At 51.9% G+C, this 21,724-nt stretch overlaps 1 protein-coding gene across 2 annotated transcripts; it reads left to right on the top strand.

Annotated features, from left to right (window-relative positions):
• Nucleotides 1-425: 425 nt before the first annotated feature.
• SYNGR1 (synaptogyrin 1) lies at nucleotides 426-20,710 on the top strand. Of its 2 annotated transcripts, none has more exons than XM_088531887.1 (4): nucleotides 426-604; nucleotides 13,614-13,851; nucleotides 15,711-15,856; nucleotides 16,893-17,034. In XM_088531887.1, exons 1-4 carry the CDS (start codon nucleotides 506-508, stop codon nucleotides 16,989-16,991), a joined length of 582 nt encoding a protein of 193 aa, XP_088388013.1. In that variant the 5' UTR covers nucleotides 426-505; the 3' UTR covers nucleotides 16,992-17,034. The 2 variants fall into 2 exon arrangements, with proteins under 2 accessions (XP_088388013.1, XP_010218412.2); XM_010220110.2 differs by lacking the exon at nucleotides 16,893-17,034 and adding an exon at nucleotides 18,086-20,710 and having other exon boundaries at nucleotides 431-604.
• Nucleotides 20,711-21,724: the final 1,014 nt, after the last annotated feature.

Raw genomic sequence — 21,724 nt, 5'->3', positions numbered from 1 at the left:
GGTGCTGCAAGCCGCCCAACTGGTCATTCTGCTTTTTGGACCTGCATGTGCTCTGCAGGAAAGGAAGAAAACACAGAAAGGAAGAAAACACTCATGCTGCAGCGTGGATGCAGCTGTCCAGTTGTCCCCGGCCTATACGGAGGGTGTAGACGCGCACCCAAGTAACCGCACGGAGCGTTTGGGCCTGGTTTTCCCTGTCGCTGTTGGAGAAGCACCAAGCGGCGCCCGCACCCCGGAGGGGGACGGCCTCAGCCGGGGCCATCGCGGGAGTTTCATCCATAGGGAAACCTCCATTTTCCAACCCGTCCCTGGAAAAAAAGCCACTCCCCCTAGCGGCGGGAGGCGGCGGCGGCGGCGACGAGCCGCGCGCGCTCCCGAAGGCCGGGCGCGCCCGGCCTTCGGGAGCGCGCGCGGCTCGTCGCCGCCGCCGCCGCCGGGCTGCCAGGCAGGGCTCGGTTCGGCTCGGCTCGGCTCGGTTCGGCTCGGCCCGGTTCGGCTCGGCCCCATGGACGGGGGCGCGTTCGGCGCGGGCAAGGCCGGCGGCGCCTTCGACCCTCACGCCTTCGTGCGGCAGCCGCACACGCTGCTGCGGCTGCTCTCCTGGGTAAGGCCGGGGCTCGGGGAGCTCGTGTGGGCACCTGGGTGTGCGTGGCGGCGCCTAGGGACGCGTATGCAGCGCTGTGGGGCGCGTGTGCGCGCGTGGGGCATCTCCGCGGGTGACGGACGCACGGATGTACCTGTACGGGGCATCTGTATGTGGGTTTCCGTGCGCACATGCAGCTAGCGGCACGCATATGTGTGTCGGCATCTCCATACGTGCACCTGTCTCCGCACACGTATGTGTGCGTTGGCTGTGTGGTTGTAAATCCGGAGGTATATCTCTGTGCACATCTATGGCCACATATAGCCCCCCGTGTATACGCGTGCACCTACGCGCGTGTAGCCGTGTTTGCGGCCGCCCGGTTTGGGGTCTCGCTCGTGGGGAAGTGCGGGGTGAGTGGGGCCGTGCTCGGCGCTCTCCCGGCTGGTTTGTTTTTGCGGGGTGGGATATTGCATGTTCCCTCTCTCCCCCTACGAACGGGCTGGTTTCGTGGAGGGGCCGTGGAGCGCCCACGGTGTGTGGGGGGAGTTAGGGGGCTGGAAGTCCTGCTGCATTTCGTCCTCTCCCCTGCACCCCCTCAACCTCTTTTCCCTGTAATTCCTTCCCACCCACTCCTGTAATTTGTTTTCCTTCTGTGCCGGGGGAAAAGGGACCTGGGGCCAGGAGTGCCTGGAGGGGCCTGGCAGGAGCTGTGGGGAGGGCAAGGGGGGTCCCACCAGGTCCCCCCTCCTTTGCGCGCTGGCCCCGGGGAAGGTCCCTGCCGTGACACTGATCCCGTGGCCGCCTGCGGGGCTGCAGTGTATGTGCAAGAAGGTCACTGGGATTAAGGGAGCAGCGAGCTGCAGCGCGGAGCTGGGGGGAGATCTGAGCCGGGAGAGGAGACGGGGAGGGCGGCAGGCAGTGCCAAGGGGGGCCGCGCGCGCGCCGGGGCCAGGAGCCGGAGTGCGCGAGGGCAGGAGCCGGAGTGCGCGAGGGCCTTGCTCTAAAAAAATAATGGCAATAAAATTACGCGGCACGGGGAAGAGAGAAGGTGGCAGGTCTGAGAGGGGGTGCCAGGCCTGTTGCAGGCAGCCCCCGTCCCTCCCCCTCGATGTGTGTGGGAAGGGGAGCCGGTTCCCCGCCGGAGAGGGCTGCGGAGGTGATTGATGTGGTCTCCTGGTCCGTCCGCCCGGGCTTGTTTACGGAGCGGCGCACGGTGCCGGTTATCGGTTATCGTGGCGAGCAGGGCGCTGCGCTCCGACCGCGGCCGGGAGCTGGGCAAGGGGGGTGCGTGTGGTGTGACCTAAAAAGGCGTCCCCGCTTCTGATCTCTGGGACGGAATTTGCTTTCGCTCTCTCCCTTTCTTTTTGCGACTTCATGCAAGCACTGCGGGGATCTGGCTTCCCAAAGGTGTGAGGGGGAGAGGGAACGCCGCAAATATGTCTTTTTCTAGGCATCTTCTCTGCTTTAGTGCAACCCTGGTGCTGTAGGCTCTCTCCCTGAGCTCGTCTACCTGCTCTGTAAGATGTCCCCAAGCAGGAAAGGGAGCAGCATCTCCTTGGGACCCGAGGTTTTGCTGCCTGACCTTGACAGAGGACAGATGGGGACTCCCTCCTGGCAGCGTATGGCAGACCTGCTCTGGGCCGGAGAAGTTAATATCCTTGTGCAGGACTTGGAGTTGCTCCAGGTCACCAGTCCAGCAGGCAAAACTAGCCTGGCTGTCCCGGTGTAAGGCTTTGCATGTGCCTTTTCTCCCCCTGTCTAGAAGTTCCTGCTCATGTTTTTCCCCTGGCTTGTTTTTTCCTTTCCTCTTTAGCATCTCTCCCTCTGCACAGCCAGGGAGCCACAAGGTCACCTCAGATATTTAGTTGCTTTTCTGCCCCCCCCTCCTTTTTTTTTAACTTAAGGCCAAGGTGGCTTCTCATTGTTGTAACCATCTGATCCTTTATGGCCCCTTTCATAAATTGGTTGAACTTGACTTGAAAAAAAAATCTTGGTATTCTTGGCCTTTCTGCTCCCTCCTGGGGGAAAGTTCAGCTGCTCTGATGGCAAGGGCCTTCCACCATAAATCCCGCCCCCTCCCCCTTTTTTTTTAATCCATTTGTTTTTTGCTCTTGTGCCCTTCAGTTTAAATGGTGCTTTTCCCTTCCTGGTGTTTTCCCTGGGTGTCTTTACAGGCTAGGCATGGTTGTGATTGCAGCCTTAGTATTGCTACAAGCCAAACTCTTCTGGCGATGATGGGCTCTCCCCTTCCGTGGTTTCTATAGGATCCCTTCCGTGTACGTGCTCTATCATACACTGGAAATACCTCGATGGCTGTCTCCCAAGATGTCATTTGCTTTTCTTTCTGCTCGTAGTTAATGGTCCATCATGTCCCTAGCAGGGCCAGCTTGAGGCTCCTTTTGGCCCAGTATGTGCGATGAGCTTCAATAAGGAACAAAAGTTCTTGTCGTCACATCCCCAGAGAACAACCTCGTGCTCAGGTCATGCTGTGTTTTTCACTTTATTATAACATAGAGGTGTGTATGGCATTTTACCAGCTGTCAGCAAAACTGGCTCCTGCCCATGGGGTTTGCAGGCCAATTTAGGTGGCAGCAATTCTCCCTTAAGAGCTGTAGGATCTGGAGCAGATGAGGTGATAGAAGGTTATGGATGCTGCTCACTGCTGACAGGAGATGGGGTGAGTTTGCAAGGGAGGATAGATGTAAAACTCACTTTTGTGAGGGCATCAGATTTCCTGGGTGCATTGGAGGGAGGATCCTAGAGAGCAGTCTCTCCCGAGCATCTCTGATGAGAAGACTTCCAAGGGGATCCATGGTGGAATATGGGTCTTGCAGGGAGGGGACCTGCCTCATCCAGCTGGAATGAGACTCGCCAACAGAACCAAATACGCCAGTGGAAGATCCCAGATCCTTCCCAGCCTCTCTGTGAGCAATGGGAGAGCAAATCCCTCCATGTTTCCAACAGAGATGAAGTCAAGCAGCGCGCTCTGTTACGCCTGGTGCCTGGAGTCTGTTCTAAGTGCCGGTCCCTCGAGGCCTGGCCCTGCGCAGTGCTCCTTTGCTCGTCGCTGCCTTTACCTAAGCAAGTTGCTGCTAAAAGAAGCTCCCGCGCTGGTGAGGCCCTGCGCAGCTTCCCCGACCAACAGCGGTCAAGCCCCACAGAGACACAACCCCCAGCTTTTACTACTGAGATGTAGAGACCTGCTCCGACCTGAGCTCAGTTACACAACTGCTGCCCTACGTAGACAAGACCTGGGTGCACGAGGTTGTTTTTTTACCACCCTGCCTTATGGAGGAGCTTTCGGCACCCGTGGATGACACACCAGCTGTGACATGGGCTGTGCTCCAGTGTGCAGCTCCAGGATCTTCTCAAAAGTAAAGAGACCGGTGTGGGCACAGCGCTGCGTAATGCCGTCACACCCTGACCTGCAGCGGCGCTGGGGAGATGAAAGGCTCCTCCACACCCTTCCCGTCTGCGTGGAGCCGTCAAGCTTCCTCTCAGACACGAAGCCTTCTTGCCACAGGCTCCATAGCAGCTGTTGTGGGGCTGGGAAGCTCCGAGGAAGGATGTGACCTGCAGCCTTCGAACTTAGCGCGGGCTCCGCAAATAAGTCAAATGTTGAAACAAGTCGTTTGAGGAGCTCCTGATTGCTTGGGAACCTTCTCACTCCAGAAACCAAAGCACTCTTCCAAATCTTAAAAGCCACACAAGCAAAAGTAACTTGCTTTTTGGAAATTGGCCCAACTGGGTGGCTTGGGTTAATGTATTTCAAACTGCAGCTGCTCAGGGGGCAAAACAGCCCATTTAAACTTGCTCCGTGGATGGAGATGCCAAGTCTTCTTCCGGCGCCAAGGGGCAATGTCCCCCTTGGAGGTTTGGTGAAGAAAGGAGCTGTCCGCCCTCCCTCTCCTCCTCCATCACATGCTGCTCTTGCCTCTGTGTCCTGTGGCTTGTGTAGACATTTCAAGCTGAGATCAGAGCTCTATCCTCGATCTCTGCAGGCATCTCGTGTTCGAGACAGCTCAGTCTGAACAGAGAAGCCAGGTGAAGGACAGCAGCTGCTGTCTGCAGGCCTCACCACAGCAGGATTTGCTGTTTGCTCAGGCCAAGGCCAGCTGTGATTTAAATTCTGAGCTGTACCCTGACATTAGTCATACGGAGGTTGAATGCTGTTTGTTTGGGGATTGAGGGTAGCATCTGTTTCTAGTGTGCTACAAATCAGGAGCATCTTTGTCCTCTCTTCCCGGGACCTGCATGCTCCGGGGAGGAGATGGAAGGACAGATCCTTCCATGTGCCCCAGCATGAGCTGCTTCACCATGCAACCCTGTAGCTGGCAGTGCAGGCGCTCAGCAGCGCGGCCTGCAAGCAGGTTAGTGACTTAGTGACTTGCTTGGCTTCCTGCGGGCTAGAAGATGAGGGCAAACTCTGCATGCCAGAGAACCCCTTGCTGTTCCTTTACGTTGGGTCCCCGGCTTGCCACGCTGACCCCTTGCCCACGATACCTCTTGCTTCTCTTCCCCTTCCTGTACGGAAAGGACTCCTGGTGTGGACTTGCAGTGACCGTTAACTTATTGCAAGTGGCACTGCTTAGTGCCCGAGGGGCTTCTCAGTGTGAAGCCAGCTGCAACCTCCACTGTTTTATTTTGTTTTGTTTTGTTTTATTTTATTTTCCATCACTGTTAAGTTCAGCTTAGATGTTCCCAGTGATGTTTTACCCAAGTATCTGAGGTTCTCACTATTGAGAAACGGACTTTTGCCTGTCTCATTGGCGAGAACAGAACTCAGGCCTGGCCCTCTTGCAAAGGGCCTTTCCTTCTCTCCATGACCCCATGGAGCTGAGCGCAGAGTCCCTTCCATGACCCGAGGCATGGGGACAGCTGCACAACTGCATGACTGTGACTCCCATGCGTAACACGGGAATGCAACCCAAGCCAGCGGATGCAAACGAAGGCGAGGGAAAGGAGCCCGGGGTGAGCTCTCCCCCTTCCCTGCCGCCTGCACGGATCTCGGTTGCGTCTGCTGTTCCTTGCTCCAGGGGTTCCCACGCAGACCCCAGCTAACGCTTTCTGCCTCAGCTTGTTCATGTGGTTTTTGCCCCAGCCACCGTGCCCGCGGGCAGCGCGCTCATGAGATATGTTGGCGTGTGATGAAGAGAAAGGCGGCAGTACAAAGCATGGGCTCTGGGGCAAGCCCTAGGTACAGTTCTTGGTGGTGTCCTCTGTCCTGTGCTGGCTTCCACAGGGTTTTTGGGGGCATCACTGTCCTTGGAATAGGGTGAGAGGCCCTGCTAAAAGAAGAACTCGGAAGTGCTCAGCTGGGCATGATTAGGGATTGGATATAGCAGGTTATGTTGTTTCCAAAATAGCACTTCCAGGAAAGATCTTAGAGCAGGCGCAGGTCTCTTGTTAATGGTATTTGCAGATACCACTAAAAATCTGAGAAATAGCACAGAGGCCATTCAGAATATGAGCAAAAACTGAGGTATTCATGTGCAATCTTCTATTCCAAAATGTGATAGGCACCGACGAGAAGTGAAGAAACTGCATGACAATAAGAGGTGGCTAAAACAAACATCTGCAGCGAGACAGGGCACCAAAGAGGTCTACTGTAACCCCAGTAGGCAGAGATAGCACCAGATAGTGGTCTTTAACCTAATTTGGCATAGCCAAAGCAGGGGGAGAGAGATGTGTTGCTAGAAAGAAGGCTGAACGCTTCCTTATGGGAAAATAAAAGCTGTGGTTTTCAGCCAGTTACTTCTCTGGATGGTGATTTGGTGACCTGATGACTGTCTGGAAAGCACAGAATGACCTGAACACCAACATGGAAAAGGGAGGATATGGCCCAGGGAAATCGTCACTAAGAGCAGTGGGACAAAATACACTGTTTCATCTAGAAGTCAGGAAGAGTGTGAGGGCCACGGGACTGAGATGAGGTTCTGCAAGTTGAGGGGAGCCTGGAGATGCTTGGAGCAGTAGGAAACGGCCTGGAGGAGGGTTCTCCTGCACAGCTGGGGTCTTGCTGCTCTTGAGGCGTATATGGCTATGTTGGAAGGCAACCATGTTGCTCCAGGGTCAGGCTGCTGGGCAGGGATCACCACTTTTACGGAGCGCTCCCGAGCAGGGCTCTGGCGGGAGGCGGAAGGGTTAAGGACTGGTCTGTCGGCTGCCAAGCCATGTATGAAAAAGCCGCTGGCAAGTAACCCCGCTTCGGATCCCATGGCAGGAATTCGGGACGTGGAGCCCTCCCCGCCACGTCACCTGCTCCAGCTCAGCCGCGGCTGCAGAGCTGGTGCCGCGCGGCTGCCAGCCGGGGGAAATGGGCCTAAGGGGAGGAGGGTGCCCACATACCCTGCCTTTCCTCATCGGGTGCTCCAAGGAAGCGAGGACAAACACGTACCGGGAGCCCGGGCTCCTCCACCACGTCCCCAGGGGTGGCTCTGCCCGGCCAGGGCTCAGCCATGCCATCGAGGCCGTGGGCAGGAGGCGTTTGCTCCCCGCGTGGCACCGGCTGGAGAGAATAAACAGGGGCCTTCTGTTTCCAAGCTGCCAGTGCCATGCTTATCAAAAGCTGCATATGTTTTCTTCAAAATGAATTAAATATGAGTAGATTGGATGACAAAAAATAATAATAATCTGCGCCTGCCCAGGGCTCTCCAAAGCTTTCCACGAACTCTGTTTGTGAGTGGCCGAATGAAGATGAAAACTAGATCATCTCTGATTAGTCTCTCATTTGCACCCTTCCCTGTTCTTGCTCTCTTTTAAAATAGATTTATGCCTGGCCATTACCAGCTCAGGCACAGAAGAGGTTATTGCTTCATTCTTTCTGAGGTGGATTTGATTTTAAGTCCCATGAGAAATATTATGTCACCAAACGATTTCCTCTTTATAACAGAATAAAGCAGGGGCTTAGGAGAGGGAGAGGAAACATGCAGCGTGACAGAGCCTGTGACCAGAGGGCATCTCAGCAAGGCAAAACAGCTTGACAGAAACCCCCTTCAGTCGCATCCCTGCTACAACCATCTTGGAGATCTCAGGAAAGGAGTCAGGAGGCAGCGTGACAAATTCCTCGGATGAGACGCAGGAAAATCCTAATGCGTTGCCCTGTTGTGGATGCATCACATGACGCTCCGGAGCACCTAATGCGCGGCTGGAAAGGGGCAGCGTGATGGAAAATCTCACATGATGCTCAGGAGGGTGTGCAGGGGCAGAGCCCGTGGCGGGGAGGCAGGGAGCGAACGGGCTCTTGCCTTTGCCAGAATCGGATCCCACAGTTCTGCGAGAGAAAACAAGGTGGTTTATGGCAGGTTGCAGCCTTTTGTTTATTCTGTTTAGTCTTGTTTATTCTATCTCCCAATAGTGGTGTGAACCCAGAGCAAGAGAAACAGAGCTCTGCCAGCCACAAAAGCTGAATGCGGGACAGAAGTCGGCGGCTCCCCCGGTTTAATTGGCAGGTACCAAAAAAACACCCAATTTTCTAGGGCTATAGGCAGGTGCATGGAGAGTGGGGGAAGAAATAAGAGGAGAACACGTGGAGCGAAGACTTTGCAGGGCATGCCAGCCCTGCAGTGGCAACGTGCAGTGCCCAGAGCAGTTTGAGCTGTGCCCCCTCGCACCAGGGATCTCTAAGAAGCTCTCGAAGATCAAATGGCACCAGTGCGGTGCTGGAACAGAAGCCAGCCCTGGCCCTGGGGCGTACAGCCGAGCTCAGAGCACTCACAGGCGCATCTGGTGAAACCCTCTGTCTCTGTCAGCTGTGCGGATTGCCTCGCTTTCGGCTCTTGGAGATCTTCAGTGAAAACGAAAGCCTAGAAAGATAATTGCAAAAGCTTGCGTTGCTGCAATGTTTAAGGAGCAGTGAAGTCAAGAAAAGCAGGATCCCAACAGCACTGCTGGCCCAGCCAGATCTTCTCTAGAAAATATTACTGTGCATGCCATAAATGTGCACCTTCAAACAGATTGCGCACCTGGCCAATTAAAGTTGCTCTTGCAGGCTTAAGTAAACCCCGTCAAGCTAAAATTCCAGCTACTTTAAATCCTGTTTACTTACTTAAACAGACTGCCTGAAGAAATGAGGCCACTGAGGTGCACACAGCTATGAATGACTATCTGTTTCTCCTGATTGAGCATAAGCAAGCAGCTAATTACCTCCTCCTACAGAATGGGAGACTGGTTTGCAGTGAAAGCCCTGTACTGCTCTGGGGAATATGACGAATATGAGTGCTTTGTACTTGCTTCCTGTAAGTCTTTTGACAAATCACTTAACTTTTGTGCATCTCAATGTATTTTGTACATCTCAGAATATTGCCGTCTTACCCTCCTACCTCATCTTGTCTTTGAAGCTGTACATGCATTTTGATCCATTTACCTAGTTGCTGTACACAAGGCCTTGTGAAACAGGGCTTTGCTGTACAAAATAGGGGCATTTCTGTAATATGGTCAACACGCAGCAGTGATGCACAGGGCAGACAGGGTTGTATCAGTGCTGTTGGCGGTCAGTGGGTCTTTGTGAGTGATGCAGATGTGATGAGAACTGAAGCATAAATTGTTCATCCTTACAGACTTCGTGGATTTTTGTTTGTAATCCACACAGACATTCATACAGTACCTGATGTCTTGCACGCACATGAATTGCGAAATCAAGGAAATGCAAAATGCTTGATCTTCCACGATTACTTACTAAGTGATCTTCCATGACGACTTGCTAAGTTAGTGATCTTCCACCCACTCCCTTCCTGAAAAGAATAATTGTGATGGATCAGGTGTGCAACACATGTATATATATATTTTTCTGAGGGTTGCAAGAACTGGGCTTACATAATTATCATTTTTCTAGAAAATTGTTTTGCTGTGCATTTGCAATAGCTTCTGAGTACACCGAGGTCACTGAGATAAAACAAGCAAGCTGCAGCAGTGATTGCTTATTTTCCTGCTGTCCAATTCTGTTGGTTTGAAACTTGTGTGTTTTTTGTTTGTTTGTTCATTTGTTTTTTGCCTACCAATTCTTGCCCGTTCTGTTTTATCCAGTGCAGCTGAACACTTCAGCGCTCTGATGGTCCTCGTGGCATCCTGCTGTGAGGAGCTGCCTTGTGAAGGCAGCGACAGGCTGACATGGGGAGCAAACCTTCCTCCTACCAGTAAACTTTCCACTCTCCAGGGAATGAAGTGTGGATTATGAATACCAGAGCAGATGCCCATAGGGAGAGAAACACAGGGAGAAAGAGACATCCCTTATACAAATGTGCTGTGAACTCTACCAATGTCAGAGGGTACTTTGCAGGAGGCTCTTAGGATGCAGATGACAGGCATTTGCAGTGACTGGTTATACTCACAAATGAGAATACCCCTAATGGAGATTCCTCAGAAAACTACTAAGATTGTCTTAAACCAGAAACTTGGCAGTGAATCGTATATCAGGTACCTTCAGGCTGAGAAACTACTTCTACTGTGTCACTCTTCAGAGCAAGGAAGTTGTAGCATCTTGCTTGAGAAAAGACAGAGAAAGGAAGTGAGACTTGCTACCTCTGCCTGAAAATTTAGGGAGGGTGAGATGTCCCTGTGGTCCTATGACTGAACTTGTTCTTTACGAAGTGTCCATACAGGTAAGCATAAAAGAACAAATGCAAAAAGGAATTAGTCTGCCTCTGTCACTCTCAGGTGAAGGCTGTACCAGACCAGCCATAAACCCAAGCAGAGTGACGATGTGTCTCAGGATATGAGCAGAGAAAACAGAGGGGTCTCTGCGGAGAGGCCATTAGAGAAGTTCAGTCATCCCATGAGTAAGCAGAGATTCACCATACAGCTTGTTGGAAGGGTTGACCCAAGTCAGGCCATCAACATTATGTCATTTTTGATCCCTGAAGCAAAAATGAATCCTTGATTATGCCTCTTTTGAGATTTTTTTTTCTCATCTTCCGATGAGAAGATATGTTTTTTGTCTAATGCTGTGGAAAAACAGGCACCTCTTTGTAATCCCAATATAAGGAGATTGGTATTTCAGGTGACAGTGCCAGCTCTGGTAATAGCCTCACAGTCAGACTTCGCTTCAAGGAGTTTGTCAGCTCTTCCTCAGGTTAGAGGAATACAGAGCTTACTGCAAATTATCCGTGGCAGAGCTGTCAACACAGTCTGTAGTTAAGGCGTGCAAGACTTCTCATTAAAAGATCCTATATTTAATTGTGTGCTTTTGCTGGCCTTCTGAATCATTCAGACTGAAATTTTGAAGTCTAGATGTTTGCTTCAACGAGAAGGGTTTTTAATTTGCTCTTGTTTTTCACAGACAATTTCAGTAAATAAATAAATAAAACTCTCGCTCCAATTTTCAGGAACAAGAAGGAAGAAAAATAAGTTGTTTTGCTTCTGTGCTGAAAAGACTTTGTTATTTCTGAGAAACTGTGTGGTCCCTGTGCTTAGGAGCATGGGCCTCCAGCTTTGCTAGCTTGCTCTAGTGTGTCAAAAACACGCCTGATGTCAGCAATCCCACTGTGACCAAATTGTGAGCCTTGGGGTGAAAAAATAATATGAGTTTCAATCGATAGCGTGTTAGCGTTTGGCAGCCAGAGCATCTCTCTGACTGCAAGGGACTGTGTGCAGGCTTTTTCCTCTGGTTCTAGATGCCACCAGTCCTTGTGGCACAAATACTGAGAGCAGGAAGACTATCGATCCTGTGTGTCCTTGCTGCCTTTGCCCATAGCACGTAGTCAGCAAGGAGAAGGGAATGCTCTGAATGGAAAGTAGAGGGAACAAAAGCCTGAGCAAGGCAAGGAGGGAGGACGACGTGGAAGGGGTAGATTGGGATGAGAATAAAGATGGAGTCTGGATGGGCAAGGAAACTAGCCCTGAGAGCTGAATGAGAAAATGAGGGCCAGTGAGTAGAGACCAGTGAGGAGAAAAAGACTGAGGAAGGGGCCTGCACTGTGGATCTGAAGCCTCCAGCCCCACTGATAACAGATTATGTATCAGATTGGCACTTACTAACCAATTATTTATCCCTTTGTTTGCAAAGTTATCCAAGGACCAAGACAGGACACCACGGACGGGTTAAGCAGTACTAGAGTCCTTCTGACGGAGCAAATCCTTAGGGCTACCTCTGCTCCCTGCAGGAGAGTTGGCCATCCCTTCTTTTTGTTTGCTGCTTCATCTGGGGGGTTGGGAGGTGGTTACTGCGCTCCCTGCTTTACTGCCTGGCAGGCTCCCGTTGCGGGGATAACTCCCGTGCTAGCGGAGCGGCAGGATGAAATCCTCGTGCACATCACGAGCGCGTGTGCTCTGCTCCGGAGATCCCACCGCCCGCCTAGCTGGGGCCCTTGCAGGCAGCCCAGAGGATTGCTGCACATACACAGGAGGGTTTCACTGCGTGAGTGAGGTGACTCATGGTGACATTCCATAAACCTGCTTGCAGATTTACATAGGTCACCACGCAAAACGGCCAAGCAAAAGATTACAGGGAAAGGCAACTGTCTGGCACCGCAGTTGCTGGAGTTGGGAGGTCTGGATCTGACACACGCTGTGCCTCTGAGGTCGCAAGATATCCCTGTGAAGAAAAATCTGCACGTGCCTCTCTAATCCTCCTCTCCTTCTCCCACAGAAGCTGTGCTTGGGATATGAGGTTTATTTGAGTTGAGGGGGAGGGCTGCTGTAAATATCACTGTGCTTTGGTGAACCTGCTGTATAAAAGACAGAAGGCCTTGTAGCAGGAGACAAAGGCTAAGTCGGTGCATGAAGATTAAACTGATAACTGCGGATTATGGCTTTCTACCTGGACTTACCCTTAATTCTACCTGATTTAAAAGAACATGCAGCTGTAGCAGCAGTGGCATGTTGGGAGAATGATGGGCACTCTTCTTCTGCAGTTTTGGTCAGCTTTTGCAATTACCTACAAAGACAGTAAGTGCAAGAATCAGAAGAACAGCAAAAGTAGATCATGCCAGTGAATGGGCAGGGACGGGAGGACTCACTGAGCAGAGAGGTGAATAAATGTGTTGGGCCAGCAAGCAAAAGTGAATGGTCTCAGTTACCCGTTGAGTGGGAGCAGACAGCCACCGACCGCAATGCGAGTAGATGGGAAGAGAGAGGAGAGAATCTATCCGTCCCTTGTACTTTCTGAGTGGATGCACTTTATTCACCCAGATTTTCTGAATGGCTGGAAGAAGTGATAAAATACTTAAAAACAGCCCAATGTGAGGGGCACCTGAACAGTGGCGCTGGGCTAGGAAGGAAGCTATGCAGAATTGCCTGTGCTACCATCTGGGGCAGCCAAAACTGATTGACGCTGTACACACACTTTGCCTGGATCTGCAGGGATGGTGTTTGGCCTGTGAAATCCATGGGGAAGGGTGGAGGTGTGTCAGCATATGGATGAGTGGGCAGAGTATGCAAGCGGGTTGAAGGATGGATGGTGGTTTGTGCTCTGCTGGTGCAAAACTAAGGGAGAGAGCAGATGTGTGAAGTGCAGGGAGATGGGGAGAGAGGGAGCCTTGCAGAACAGAGCTGCGGAGCAAGTGGAGCTGTGGACTGTGGGAGGGTAAATAGGGAAAATAGAATAGTAATAGAATAGTAACTGGATAGATAAAATTAGTGAACAAATGCGTGGTAGGAATAGTGTATTCCTAGAAGGAAAAAGAGTGGGTGGAAGAATAACTGCAGACTAAGAGGATTTCTGTTACTTGGAGCTCTGTTATACAGACACTTCTACCAAAAGTGCATCCTAATCTACACTGTGTTGACTCCCTGTGTGTCTGCAGGAAGCCATCCTTATGTCAGACTGAGGCTGTTTTACATTGGTTTAGATCAGATGGACAAAAAAAAATCAATTTGAAAGTGTCCTATTTTAAGTTAATCCTCAGAAATAAAATAAAACCATCCCCCCAGTAAATTCCCCGTGGCTCTAGTCCAGACGAGGCGGTGGGACAGGAGCTCTGCGCAGCAGAGGTGCCTGTGAAGGGCAGCCGACCCATGCCGAGCTCTGCTCCCGCGCGCGCCGCTTCGGAGTCGAGTCCTGGCCTCACGTCTCTCCTGCCTCCCTCCCCACCAGCTGTTCTCCATCGTGGTGTTCGGCTCCATCGTCAACGAAGGGTATGTGAACCGCCTGGACGAGTCGCAGGAGCACTGCATTTTCAACCGCAACCGCAACGCTTGCAACTATGGCATTACGGTGGGAGTCCTCGCCTTCCTCAGCTGCCTTCTCTACCTGGCTCTGGATGCCTACTTCCCACAGATCAGCAGTGTCAAGGACCGCAAGAAGGCAGTTCTCTCGGACATTGGAGTCTCTGGTAAGCTCCCTGGCTAGCTGGCGTAGTACCCTCTCTGCCATGGGCTAGGGAGTGGGAAGGATCTCTTAGCACCTCAGACAGGAGGCTTCCTGCTGGGAGAGAGCTCTTTGGGCTCCTTACTCTCTCAGGGCTTCCCTTTTGCCTTTTCCTTTTTCTTCTCAATCACACTCTTCTTCTTGTCTTTTTTCTTTTATAGTGTCATTCCTTTTCTCTCCTTCTTCAGCCCTTCTCTCTTGCATGCTTTCTCTGAATGACCTCCTTTCAGTGGCAGCTCTGCAGGAGCCTTCACCATGGCCCAGTAACGGGTTAAGGAGACCAAAGGCAGCTCAGTGTGGTGGGCCCAAGTGTCTACACACACACTGATGTCCCCTTGTTAATGACAGACAGCCACAACCATGAGCTGCAAGAGAAGGAAGCAGCTGACTGATACCTCTGGTGTTCTCCGTAGACACAGCTTAGAGGAAATCCTTTCGGATCAGCATGTCTTGTCTTCCTGCATGCTTGTGCTTGCTGAGGCTGAGTGTAGATGTCTGGAAGTGGCATGTTCCTCTTTTCCAGCTTCAGCACGAGTGTTTGAACTACATATATTTCAACATTAAACAAATTATGAGGATGTCATGCAGGCAGACTAAATCATTCCTCCTTAGCCACCTGTGCTGACAGCTGAGTCCCCTTCTAATTTGCAGTCAGATCCTCTCCATCCCTACCAGTGTGTAGAAATGGCAGAGAGAGCATGTGTGTGCATACATGTGTAAGGCTAGTTGATAGCATCATGATCATATGGTGATCCTGAGTCACTGTCCTTTTTTTTTTTTCTTTTTTTTGCATCAATACAGTGAAGCTTCTCCCTCTAAAAATCCCCCTACAAATCATCCAAAGAACCACAAATAGAGTGAGAACAGGAGCAGTTGCAGCATCTGAACCTGTTAGGACTTCTGGCTTGGAAGTTTGTTCATGTTTAGCACATTTGCACTCTGCCTGGCAGTCGTGTGTATAGCTAATGGGACACAGAGAGGGGAGGGAATAGGAACATGCTCCAAAGATTCGAGTATTTCGCTTAGAGATGTCTGTTTCCCTACCCACCAGGCATGTGATTACATCTGGCAGAGTGGATGAGTCTCAGTCATCCCCACCAGATGCCAATCTGATTCCAAGCTCCAACTTTCCCCATTTTGACCCCTTGCTCAGGGTCCTGGAATCCAGAGCCTGCAGGGAAAGACTATGGTGCCCTTGCTTTTCTGTCTGTTTTCCAGTGCTTTTTCCTACCCTATGTTCTATTGTAGAGTGTTACCCACCTTTAGTAAAAGGTGCAAAACTAAGATGCTATTAGTAAAAAGTGCAGGGTGTTAGTGATTTCTCAGCACCTCTCTTCAGTGTATGGGCCTTAACTCTGCTAACCTGAGCAAAATCTAGTCACTGTGCAGCTGTGGTCTGGCTGCTTCCCACCCTTCTGCAGTTCCTTTGGAAGAAATTGCTCTTTGCTTGTCCTTGCATGACACAGTTGTGAAGCAGTGGCTGTTTGAGAGAGCGCAAGTGCTCTTTCCAGCACTGGAAGCCCTTCAGACTCCTTCCCAATGCCAAATGCAAGTCCTGTGACCAATCCAAAGACAAGCAAATGAAAACTCCTGACACACACACACCTGATGTGCTTTCTGCAGACACCTATTGTCACCTTGACAATCTGGACATCGCTTGAGTTTAGAAAGGCTGCACAGAGTTTGCCCCAGTGTGTAACACAGCAGAGGATCTCGCAGGGCTGAAGGCTCAAGAGAAATGCAATGCCTATATGATCTGTTGACACTTACCTTCTTGATCTCTTTCCTCTTTCCGTTTGGCATGATGGTGGTGGTCCATCCCAGCCTTTTGGGCATTCCTGTGGTTTGTTGGCTTCTGCTTTCTGACCAACCAGTGGCAAGTTTCAAAAGAAGAGGACAACCCAATGAATGAGGGAGGGGATGCAGCCCGAGCGGCCATCACATTCTCGTTCTTCTCCATCTTCACCTGGGTGAGTAAAACAGTCATGTCACTGAAGCAAGTGTCTTCTGCAGGGTATCACCTATTGTAAGGATAGCGCGTGCCTACCTAAGACTGATTCCCTCTGAAATCTCAGTTCACATGGCTTCTGAGGCTAAGCTGGGAAGAAGATGCTAGAGCATTAAGTATGACAGAAATGAGAGTCTCATAGCCCATTCAGGGGTGTCCTTGACATACCTCTAATGTGACTTTGGACAAGCCAGCCTCCCCAAGCTACGTTTCCCCATGCATCAGAGAAGCACTGGCACCTTCAGACACTGAAGGCAGAAGGGTTTTCCAGGCCTGGGGCTGCAGTCTCCCTATTTTGTTCTATGAAATGTCACCGGTGGCCACAAGAGGCTGCAGTCTGTGTCCCTCGTAGCCATGCAGTCTGCATCTGTGATGGCAGGCAGCTCTGTTTCACTGAATCACTTAGAAAAATGACGGTAGAGTCTCTTAATACTTCCCTTTCCCCAACAATTCCTTACCTGGGAAGGCTGTGATGTCCCATATAATTATTATCCGCATCCCATCCCTGCCTCCAAGCCCTAGTTTGGAGTGATTTTTGTCTGTAGTGATGAGAGAGAGCCAAGCAGGACAGCATTTTAGGCCAGTCTCCCTGTGAGTGCATCTGTTCAAGGAGATATTTTATCAGCCTTCTACATACAGGCTCCTGCAAAAGAACCCGTATGAGAGAGCTTTGTTGTGTTATTTCCTATGGCTTTATCTTCTCTTCTCCCTGCAGGTGTTTTTTTGGGGTGGTTATGCCCAGATAGGAAGGGTGCTGTCACACAACGAGGCTCTTGGGAGGGAGGGGGGCTGCAAGGGCTCCCCCAGGACTCTTTCTCAGAGGAATACGCTCAACAGATGCCAGCATCTCTCGTCGTCCTCTCCTGTGCATGGGCTGCAGGTGGCTGGATAGAAAGCCTTTCCTCCAGCTCCTTATTTATTTATTTAATGTCAGTTAAATGCTCTGGTTTGCTCTTTCCTACTGATTCTCCTCCCCACACCCCTCTCTCTCCCCACAGGGCGCCCTCACGTTTCTGGCTTTCCGGAGGCTCAGAGACATTACCTTTCAGGAGGAATACAACACGCTTTTCCCTAACTCCCCATCCTTGCTGCCTTAACTACCCGCACTCATGGGAGGAGCTTGGGGGAAGGGGCTGCGGATGGAGGAGGCTGCTGAGCACAGACATTTCCAACTCCCTGAGCGTGGGTTTCAGTGTAGCATGAGACAGCCCTTTGAACAGGAACGGGTCAGGCCATCCACTGAATGCATAGTTTCCCATGGGGAGTTGGAACTGGCAACTTCTCTCCTTCTTCTGTCCCCTTCTCCCCCTCCCCTGAACCCTAACTAATCCTCAGTAACACCGTTGTGCCTTTCTCTCAGTGACTGATCAGAGCTAATATTCCAGCCAGAAGACACCGCCTGATCCCACCAACACATCTTTCCCATTTCCTTGCCCCCAGGGTGGTCCCTGACCTGCTCGACCGCTCATTTCTGCCAGGGCTGCTGTGCACAGAGGAGCCATGTGGGCTGGGCAGGCAATGCTGCGCCCTGTGCCAAGGCCCCCTCATCCCGCCCAAGTGCCTGAGCCTTGCCAGCCACCCCGGCCTGGGGATGGCTGCTTTGCCTCCCTGCCCTTTCTCCCAAGGTCTGTGCACCTTCTGGCTGCTTAATGGCAGTGAAAGGGCTATTGGGGCTCACCACTACCTCACTACTATGGGTCAAATCCTCTTCTCCTTCTGGGCTCTCCAGGTGGAACAGCTCGTATATCCAGCCCAGCAGATGAGCTCCCTGAGGTGGAGCTGGGGCAGCTTGCCTCCCCGGGGTGGGGAAGGAGACTCTTAATTGGATATCCATGGGCTATCTGAGCCTCTGCAGTCTGTGCCACGTCAGTGAAACCCCACTGGTGCTCTGGAGATGCCCCGCACGCCTTGGAGACTGCTGCGAGCCCCGGCAGGCTCCGTGGCCTGCGGGGTCCCGGTGCCCCTGCTTCCTGCTGCCTCTGCCCCGCGGCTCGCGCTCCCTCAGGGGCCGGCTCAGCCTCCGTGCTCTGGGGTGTGTTTTACCACTGATCGTCCAGATGGGCTTTGTGCACTAATCCGTAACCACTACTAACCCCCCTGTTGTTTGTTTCTCTTTCTCGATGTGTTCTCCCTCTCTTTCTCCCATCCCCTCTCTGCCTCCCGTCTCTTTCCTGTACCTCCTCCCTTGAAGGTGGGCCAGGCATTCCTGGCATATCAGCGTTTCCGTCTGGGTGCCGATTCGGCCCTCTTCTCCCAGGACTACATGGACCCAAGCCAGGACTCCGGCATGCCTTATGCTCCCTACACGAACGAGGAGGATGCTACAGATACGGTGGGGACGTACCAGCAGCCCCCTCCGGCAGACGCTTTTGACACGGAGACACAAGGGTACCAAACACAGAACTACTGAGCCACCGATGTCCCCTACCCTTCCCCTTTCCCTTCTGCCCCTTTCCCACTGCCGGCAAAAAGCCAAGGCACAAAACAGATACGTGCGTAGTGGCACAAAAGGTGGCTCTCAGCTATGCTCCAGCCTTCTGGGTCATCTGTTTTTATTTATTGTTTTTAAAAAAGAGAAAAAAAAGCGCCCCATTATTTCTTCCTTCTCCTGCCCTCAGAGTTATCCGCCAGAACCAAGTTGTTCCAAACGTGTCAGTGTGTTGCAGCAAGAAGGGTCCCCCCTTCCCTTCTCTCCCTCCTCCCCGTCCGCAGGGAGGAAGGATGTGGTTCATTCCCTTGGTGGACAGGAGAGATTTGGGCTTATGGCACCAGCAGAGCAGAGGAAAAGGGCGCTAGGGTAGGAAAGGAAGGAGTGCAATAGGAACCAAGGGGTTCCCAGGTGAGCTAGTGCTGCCAAAGGCTGGAGTAGATGTGGGAGCATCCAGATTGGCCCCAAGGCCTGGTTGCTCGGGGAGGGGGGGGAACATCAGGTGGCAAAAGGGGGACAGGCGTGACAGTGAGCATGCAGGCATGCACAGGGGGAGCGGGAAAGGGGTCCCCACGCGGGCGTGCAGAGACAAAGGTGCTTTTCTCTCCCGCACTGATGCGCCCAGATGAGGGAGGGAAGCTTTATTTTTAGAGGATATGGGGAGGAATGGTGTTGAACGGGGTGGGAGGGAAAGGGGAAGGGAGCGCAGAGAGATAAAGTGGAAGGGGAAAGAGGAGGATTTGCAGGTACAATCAAAACCACAGACACATCTGTAGATTTAAACAAAGAGATTCGACAGAGTAGAGGGACAGTGCCATGAGGGTCACACTGTCCTCAGGTTCTTTTGGGACTGAGTTTTTGATTGAGAGGTTGTGTTTTTTCCCCTGTCATCTTTCTGTCCTAATTGCAACTCTTCTCAGCTTAGCATGGTGAGGCAGGACAGGGAGGCTGTGCTGAGTCCCTGACACCGCAGGAGGGATAGAGGAGGTGTGTGCCTAGGAAGTCCTTGTCTCCAGCTGGGCTGTTTGAGAGAGTCTGCTCAGAGGGAGAGGAGAGCTTTGCCATTCCATCTTGGGCAGGAGGAAGAGGAGAAAAAGCTGCTTTCCCTCATGTCCTGCCAAATCCTCCTCCTTTTCTCGGCTGCCAGACTGCAAAGCCTCTCACTGACCCCATCTTTGTAGTGCAGCATGTAGGAATGCAGCAGGACTCCCCTGGCAAGAAATACTGCTTCTGTGATGGCCAGCCTGTGTCTGGCTGTTACGCAGGGGTGTAACCAAGTAGGAAGGTTCTGTGCCTGCCCAGCTGAGCTCTCTGCTTTGCTTCCCACTCAGCTGGGGAGTGTACAGCGTGCAGTTCAGCAAAGTGAGCTGAAATGGAAGAATTTTCTCTGTCCTTGCAAAATTGTTGCAGGCAAGCTTGAAAACTGGCCCTGCTATTCCTTAGCTAGTGCCCCTTCTGCAGCATCTGGAATCCTGTCTGTCTCTAAAGCCTCACCTAGGTGGCAGTAGTGACTGCCAGACAGAGCTCGTAGGGATGCTTTTCCATGCACAGGATTATTTTGTTTCAAGGAGAGATGCTGCTTTGCAAGCACACTATTTATTCCAGTAATGTTTATTCCAGAAAACAGTATCCTTAAAAGGAAATGATTCAGCAAAAGCCACCTGGACAATTTTCCCCAGCACAGACACTTCTCAGAGCACAAGAGTCTGAAACATAAGGTCTTGCAGCAGTGAGGAGCTCCATTCCCTGGGCTGCCGGACTGGTCCATGTAACACTGGCCTGAGTGGCAGAGATCAGGAGCAGCCCCCAAGCCCACAGGTGCTTCCCGTGTGTGTTCAACCCATTCCCTGTAGCATTTCCAGGAGTCGGGAGGAGAGGACACAGTTCTAGCTTGAGGTTGCGTGAACATCTTGCCTGGAGGACACTGAATCCTCTTTCATCAGGATTGCCATTAGGACAGCATAAACCATCTAGGTTACCAGTCCTTCCCCTTCTTCTAGTGTTACTTCTCTCCAGCTCTCCTGCTGGGACAAGGAAGGGGTAGACAGCCTAGATTTGCAGGCCCCAAAGGGAGGGCAAATTTCTCCACCATACATAGACACCATTTCTATTTGTCTCAAGGTTTCAAGGGCTGCTAGACCTGTCTGCAGGGGTGAGGAAGAGACATGGCAGGGGCTGAGACATTGCCTGCAGACTTGTGCTGTGGGTAGTCCTCCCCATGGTTTGGCATCCCTTGCTGTGGTTAACCACTAGTGAAGGAGGAGAGGGGGACCAGCAGACCTGCTTGAAACACAAGGAGGAAGTTGACACATCCCTTGCTCTGTGACTCTGAAAACAGTACTGTAAATAGGAAGGGTATTTTTCAGAAAGAAGCCCCTTGGGCTTCTTTTTCTGTGGGACCAACCTAATATTTAGGTTTGGGAGGGGGTTACTTTATTGAGAGAGATTTGTCATGACTGTGGCTGTGGGGGGAGCTCCCTCCAAACCGTCGTTTTCCAGGGGAGGGCACAGAAAGAAGGACTATGTGGAGGAGGAAAAAACCTAGTATACTCAGACTCATCTGTATCATCCTTCATGCTTTCATTTTGGGTGAGCTGGGAAGGGAGGAACCAAGAAGAGGACGAAGGTACAAATAAGCAGCTCTCAGCACAAAAATGCAGTGTACTTTCCAGGGGAAACGGCCCATCACTTGTCCCCACTCCTGAGGAGAGGGAAGGCCTGCGCTTAGTGGGAGGAGGTACGGGCCAGCAGGGGTCTCATCTAAGGGTCTGGCTTGGCGTACAGCATGGGACCGTCTTACCTGTCCCTTTTGCCATGAAAGCAGCACGGTGGCGGCTTTCCGCCCCTTTCCTCCTTGTTGTAAGTTGCAGGACAGGGGCTGCTGTGGCAGGGGCTGCTTCATGAAGTGTGAACTTCAGCAGCCTTTTGCTTTTGCTCACAGGAGAAGCCTCACCCTCCTGGGGTTAACTTCCTTTCAGCCCTGGCCATAGAGGCCTGGTGACAACAGGGGTAGGATTCATCTTCTTTGCAGGTAGCTCCTTAAAATGAAGCTTCCCACAGCATGGGCTTCCTCTGCAGCCGATGAGCAATACAGCTCTGCCCAGGGGCTGCCTGAGGCACTTCTGTTCGGGGGTTGCCTATTTCTGAGGGCCATAGGCACAGCCCGGGCAGCTGCCTAGGACATGGCCCGTTTAGATCCTACACGCGAGTGAGATCAGTCCCACTGTAGGGATTAGAAAACGAGAGGGAAGGCCATATAAATAAACTGATACAAAGGCTTTCTCCCCCCTCTGTCATTTGTCTGGATGACAGAGGATTTTGTTACTGAGTCAAATGTGAGCACAGGTCCCTTGATGTCCTCCTGTCTTCTGAAACCTCCAAGTGAGGGACTGCTTTATAGAA

Source organism: Tinamus guttatus, unplaced genomic scaffold (genome assembly GCF_059628265.1).
Source record: "Tinamus guttatus ecotype Peru unplaced genomic scaffold, ASM5962826v1 Tinamus_guttatus_pri_ptg000439l, whole genome shotgun sequence".
Taxonomy (NCBI): domain Eukaryota; kingdom Metazoa; phylum Chordata; class Aves; order Tinamiformes; family Tinamidae; genus Tinamus; species Tinamus guttatus.
The sequence above is the reverse complement of the archived record's forward strand: the minus strand, read 5'-3'. Positions and strand labels throughout refer to the sequence as shown.

What these genes read in the sequence shown, in the direction of transcription:
- SYNGR1 (XM_010220110.2), top strand. Translation starts at nt 506, where the DNA reads ATGGACGGGGGCGCGTTCGGCGCGGGCAAGGCCGGCGGCGCCTTCGAC. An exon ending in TGCTGCGGCTGCTCTCCTGG is followed by an intron (nt 605 to 13,613) that starts GTAAGGCCGGGG and finishes CCTCCCCACCAG; the next exon opens with CTGTTCTCCATCGTGGTGTT. An exon ending in CTCGGACATTGGAGTCTCTG is followed by an intron (nt 13,852 to 15,710) that starts GTAAGCTCCCTG and finishes GGTCCATCCCAG; the next exon opens with CCTTTTGGGCATTCCTGTGG.